General features: G+C 40.7%; 1 protein-coding gene across 1 annotated transcript; it reads left to right on the top strand.

Annotated features, from left to right (window-relative positions):
- Nucleotides 1–1,608: 1,608 nt before the first annotated feature.
- LOC143683423 (olfactory receptor 2W1-like) lies at nt 1,609–2,583 on the top strand. The gene has a single exon (XM_077159456.1). The coding sequence runs from the start codon at nt 1,609–1,611 to the stop codon at nt 2,581–2,583; it is 975 nt and encodes a 324-aa protein (XP_077015571.1).
- Nucleotides 2,584–6,683: the final 4,100 nt, after the last annotated feature.

Consider the following 6,683-nt stretch of genomic DNA (forward strand, 5'->3'; position numbering starts at 1 on the left):
ATTTTGGGGGTACTGCTTTACATTTTAGGGATAGAATAAAGAGCACTAGATATCATGTCTTCTTTCTGAAAGCTAATACTCAGGTGGCAAGAATCAGAGGGTACAAAGCATTTACCAAGAAGCTGCATAACTATTACTTCTTCTTATGGTAATTGTGTTAACTAAATATTATTGAGAGAAAATATTGTTCCAAGCACCTTACATATGTTACTCATTTCATCTTCACCCCAAGCCCAGCTATTTTTATTGTACCCATAATTACAAATGAGAAAAATAAGTCCAGAAGTGTTATGTAAATTGCATAGAATCAAAAGCTAAATAACTGGCAGAACTGAGATGGAAACATAAACTCTGTGTAGCCTCTTAAGCTCCACCCTACACTGGCTCTCTGTAAGAGTAAATTAAACAAATGAAATTGTGAGTCCTGAGAATTCCTCTCTAAGTAGAAACATTACATAGGTAGATAAAGAGTAAGTAGAAACTCTCTAGAAACAAGGAAAGGTTTCCAAGGACTCTAACACATGAAACAGCTTAACAATTTAAAAAAACTGAGAGATGTAGATGTAGATATGGGTAAAGTGCCTTGTGAGAAGAGAATAAGCCTAGGCAGGAGGCAGATCACACAGGTCCACGGCCATCCTAAAGAGTCTACGGGAAGACACTGGCAAGGTTGGAGCACAAGGACGGAGTGGTCCGACTCCATCTGGTGTCAGTGTGAAGGGAGCAGACGGGATACAATAGAACACTACTGCCAGGATCTGGAGGGGAAATGTGAGTGCTGTGGATAAGGGAGGTGGTGGTGGAGACCTGCCAAAGTGAGGGGACTGCATCACACGGTTGTGCATTCAAACAGCCCCATCTTGGTGGTGAGCTGGGTATTAGGCATGAGGGAGATGCAGTGCCCAGCGCTGTCACGAAACACCCTGGCAGAGGCAAGGCACTTCTCACTAAGACACGAGAGAGGAGCACTCTTCTCCTCGTCCGGACTTTAGCCAAATGGTTAGATTTCATAGGTGAATTCCCTGACCAAGTAGAATATGTCACTGTATCACATTAACTACCTTTATGGAGAATCACAGGGTCGCATCACTTCAGAAGCAGATCTATTCCATTCTGTCAACTTTACTTGGGAGAAAGTATAGACCCTGAGTTTAAGGGTGAGTATCCCAAGGCCACCTGGATAAGAAAATCTAATATCACACACTTCACCATAAAAGAATCTGCAACAAAACGAGTGAGTTGACTCTAATTTTTTACTTTTTATCCACTGATTTTTTATTAACATAAATTCTCCTTAGGTTTAATTCTTATTTCATTAAATTTTTGAGAGTCTATGCTGACCTCATTCCCCTTCTCCGCTTCCTTCCTCCTTTTCCTCTTTCCCCTCCTCCTCCACCTCTTTCTTTTCCTCCTTCCACTCCTCCTCCTACTCCTTCTTCCTTTTCCTCCTTCTTCCTCCTTCCCTTCCTTTTCCTCCTCTACCTCCCCAGTCTCCTTACCCCTTCCTCCTCCTCCTCTTTTTCCTCCTTCCTCTACTCCCCCTTCTCCTCCTTCTCCTCCTCCTCCTCCTTCCAGCCCCTTCTCATTCTAGGACTTAGGCACGGGAGGATGATGGATCAAAGCAATCACAGTTCTCTCCATGGTTTCATTCTGCTTGGCTTCTCTGAGCATCCCAAACTGGAAATGGCACTCTCAGGAGTTGTCACCATCTTCTACTTGGTTACACTGCTGGGGAACACAGCCATCATTCTTGCATCTCTCCTGGATTCCCATCTCCACACACCAATGTATTTCTTCCTCAGGAACCTGTCTTTCCTAGACCTATGTTTCACAACCAGCATCATCCCTCAGATGCTGGTTAACTTGTGGGGACCTGATAAGAGCATCAGCCATGTGGGCTGCCTCATTCAGCTCTATGTTTACATGTGGCTCGGCTCCATCGAGTGCCTTCTCCTGGCCGTTATGTCCTACAATCGCTTTACAGCTGTTTGTAAGCCCTTGCATTATCTGGTCATCATGAGCCCACATCTGTGCCTCAAGATGGTTATCACGGTGTGGACGATTAGTTTGGTCAATTCTGTGGTATTATGTACACTCACCCTGAATTTGCCTAGGTGTGGAAACAATATTCTGGATCATTTCTTGTGTGAGTTGCCAGCTATGCTCAAATTAGCTTGTATTGACACCACAGCAGTTGAAGTGTCTGTGTTTGCTTTAGGCATTGTCATTGTCCTCACACCCCTCATGCTTATTCTCATTTCCTATGGCTACATTGCCAAAGCTGTGCTGGGAATGAAGTCAAAATCAGGTCAAAGAAAAGCAGTTAATACCTGTGGGTCTCATCTCACTGTGGTGTCCATCTTCTACGGAGCCATTATCTACATGTACCTGCAGCCAGGGAACAATGCCGCCAAAGACCAGGGCAAGTTCCTCACCGTCTTTTACACCATCATCACCCCGAGTCTCAACCCCCTCATCTACACCTTACGGAATAAGGACATGAAGGATGCACTGAGGAAGCTGATGAGAGTTGAGCACAAAGCCACAAAAGTGAGGAGGAGCTGGAAGTCAGAGAGATATTAGGGGGACTAAAAATGATAAAATACACTTTCTATTTATCTTCAATCTTTACTGAGGGAAGTAATGCCAAGATCATAGAGATCAGTTTATGTAAACAATTCTGCACACGAAGACTTTGTGGAAGCAATATTATAACCATTCCACTTAGTTCCTTTATGACTCTATTCCTTGGCATGTCTTCAAAAACTGGGTCATCTGGAACTTTTATTTTTCCTTGAAATACAACACAAAGAACTGTAAACCTAAATTTGAATACATTTAATTTATTCTGAATCCCCATAGAACTTTTTGGGAATGTAGTTTTGTATTTTCAATGTTAATTCTTCTATCTCCAGTGACATAGATTTAGTGAATGGTATCATATATTGTGGTTGTACATTAAATAATAATATACAGATAATTGCTTTGTATAATAAATATTTTGTGATACCACCCAAGAATTTATGTGTGTTGTCACAGGACAAAGCAATCTATAGGACAGTAAATGTCATAAGCACCACCTGTGAGACAAATGTTCAGTGAACAAGATATCAATATTTTGTGTAGAGTTTTATTTGAGTCAATTACTTTTTTATTATGATATATGGAGGAGAAAGGGAACACATTAAAGGAATTTAAAGTCTCATTCATTTCTCATTCATTCATGACACATTTATTCCATGATCTTCTGAATTTAAATGGAAAAAACTATGACCAGTTTGGGAGTAGTATACTTTTGGCACAGATTAAGGAATCATGGAATATATGCCACTTTTGAAGCATGGAATTATTTGTACTTAATGTAATTTCATAACTGTGTCTCTTTTTATTTCCATTAATTACAATATAATATTGTCTTTTGGGGGAAATAAGATGACTTCTAAATTAAACTTTCATCTTTTCTATGATATGATATCTTTTTCAAAAAAATCTCATTATTTAATAATTGTAATCAACATAGATTTAGAAAGACAAATTGCTAGAAACTATGAATAGCATAATATTCTCTCCTCCTTCATAATTCTTGAGATATGAAGAGGGAGGAATCACTGTATAATTGATTAGTTTCCAAATTAGAACAACACAATAAAAATTCACATAAAATAACACTTAATATGTTATAGTGTATTGTTGATGTCCTTCTCTTCCACATAATACATCTTTTAGAGTTGCCTTCAGAAATAGATCACCAGCCCACAAAAAGGCCACAGACAGAATGTGCATTTTGAGGTCCTGTCCTATATATGTCCTAGACTTTCTGTCCAATACACTCAGATTTGAAGTTTGTTCCTCATCTTAGCATGTTTATAACTAAAATGTTAGTAGGCATATTAACTTATTTACTATTCTCGATAATATAAATATACCAAAAATACAATAGTAATGAACTCTTACAAAGCACTACACTTTGTACCTATAATTATTTGTTTTCCTGTGTATGTCTAGTTTTAATTTTTATTTGAGTCTCACATTTGGGCTGCAAATTAATATTTAAAATATTCATTTCATTTTTATTTCTCTGAAATGAATATACATAACACAGACCATTATATTTAATTCAATATTTTAAATATATTGAACTTCAAGTTACATAGAATTACATGAGTCTTAAATTAAGATTATCAATATCAGCCTGACCACACACTTGGGGAATAACATGTGGCTTGAAAGGGTAAGCCTACTGGAAGTGTTAGAGGCAAATAGAGATGCTGTCTGGAGCCTTTGGCAGGCCCCTATAGGAGAATCACGATGCAGACCCTTAGGATTTTGGAGCAAAGCCTTAACCAGATAAGGAGCAGATAACTACTCTCCTTTTGAGGAACAGCTTTTGGCCCACTACTGGGCCTTAGTAGAGACCGAACGCTTAATCATGGGGCACCAAGTTATCATGAGACCTGAGTTGCCTATCATGAGCTGGGAGTTGTCTGACCCACCAAGTCATAAAGTTGGGCATGTGCAGCAGCACTCCATCATAAAATGGAAATGGTACATACAAGATAGGGCCAGAGCAGGTCCTGAAGGCACATGTAAGTTACATGAGGAAGTAGCCCACATGCCCATGGTCTCCACTCTACTCCTGCCACATTACCCCTTCCTTCCCAGACCAAAGCTATGGCCTTTTAGAGAGTTCCATACAGTGAATTGACTGAGGAAGAGAAAACTCAGGCCTAGTTTAAAGATGGTTCTGCATGATATGCAGGTACCACCCGAAAGTGGACAGCTACAGTACTACAACCCCTTTCTGTGATATCTCTGAAGGATAGTGGTGAGGGGAAATTCTCCCAGTGGGCAGAATTTTGAACAGTGCACCTGGTTGTTCATTTTGATTGGAAGGAGAAATGGCCAGAGGTGTGTTTGTATATTGACTCATGGGCTGTTGCTAATGGTTTAGCTGGATGGTCAGGGACTTGGAAAGACCATAATTGGAAAATTGGTGACAAAGAGGTCTGGAAAAGTGGCATGTGGATAGACCTTTCTGAGTGGACTAAATACATAAAGATATTTGTGCCACATGTAAACGTACACTAGATGGTGATTTCAGCAGAGGAAGGTTTTAATAGTCAAGTGGATAAGATGACCAGTTTTGTGGATACCAGTCAGCCTCTTTCCCCAGCAACTCCTGTCATTACCCAATGGGCTCATGAACAAAGTGGTCATGGTGGTAGGGATGGAGGTTATGCATGGGCTCAGCAACAAGGGCTTCCACTCACCAAGGATGACCTGGTTACAGCCACTGCTGAGTGCCCAGTCTGCCAGTAGCAGAGACCCACACTCAGCCCCCGATATAGCACCATTCCCCGAGGTGACCAGCTGGGCATGTGGTAGCTGGTTGATTACATTGGACCACTCTGTTCATGGAAGGGACAGTTATTAGACACATACTCTGGATATGGGCTTGCTTTCCTTATATGCAATGCTTCTGCCAAAACTACCATCCGTGGTCTCACACAATGCCTTGTCCATTGTCACGGTATTCCACACAGTAAATGAAGTGCGGGAATGGCCACAAGCTCATGGAATTCTCTGGTCTTACCATGTTCCCATCATCCAGAGGCAGCTGGATTTATAGAATGGTAGAATTGCCTTTTGATAATTCAATTACAGTGTCAACTAGGTGGTCATACCTTGCAGGGCTGGAGGATGTTCTCCAGGAAGCTGTGTGTGCTCTGAATCAGTGTCCACTGTATGGTGCTGCTTCTCCCATAGCCAGGATCCATGGGTCCAGGAAACAAGGGGTAGAAATGGGAATGGCACACTATTACCCCTAGTGATCCACTAGGAAAATTTTTGTTTCCTGTGCCTGCAACCTTGAACTCTGCTGGCCTACAGATTTTAATTCCAGAAGGGGAAGTGATTCCACCAGGAGAAACAACAATTATTCCATTGAACTGGAATCTAAGGCTGCCACCTGGTCACTTTGGGCTACTCATGCCCCTGGATCAATGAGCCAAGAAGGGGATTACATTACAGGCTGGGGTGACTGACTCTGACTATCAGGGGGAAATAGGACTGCAACTACACAATGGAGGCAAAGAAGAGTTTTCCTGGAATATAGGAGTCCCCTGGGGCGTCTTTTAGTACTACCATGCCCTGTGGTTAAAATCAATGGAGAACTGCAACAACCCAATCCAGACAGGACTGCCAATGGCTCTGAAACTTCAAGAATGAAGATTTTGGTCACCTCACCAGGCAAAGAACCATGAACAGCTGAAGTATTTGCTGAGGGTAAAGGGAGCATGGGACGGGTAGTGAAAGAAACCAGGGATAAATATGAACTATGGCCATGTGAACAGTTACAGAAACAAGGACTGTAATGGTATGACTATTTATTCCTTGCTTTGTAATTAGTGATCTATATATTTATACATAAATCAAATATCACTGTTTTCCTTTTTATTTTATCCCCTTTATCATATGACATAAGATGTTTTGTTCAAGTTATAGTATTTAAGTTGCAAGATATCAAATTTAAGAGTGAATATTACCAATGACTTGTACCCTTTTCTGGAGAGATTTAATGCATTTCCAGTGGTATGCAGTAGAGTTAAGTATTGCTGGGTGAAAGAAAATTGTGTCTGTTATTGTTTTCTATTTAGAGATTAAGTATAGTTTAAGGTGATGTG

This window comes from Tamandua tetradactyla, chromosome 5 (genome assembly GCF_023851605.1).
Source record: "Tamandua tetradactyla isolate mTamTet1 chromosome 5, mTamTet1.pri, whole genome shotgun sequence".
Lineage (NCBI taxonomy): Eukaryota > Metazoa > Chordata > Mammalia > Pilosa > Myrmecophagidae > Tamandua > Tamandua tetradactyla.

Bases quoted from the DNA above. Each gene is read 5' to 3' on its own strand.
- LOC143683423 (XM_077159456.1), top strand. From the start codon at position 1,609: ATGATGGATCAAAGCAATCACAGTTCTCTCCATGGTTTCATTCTGCTT.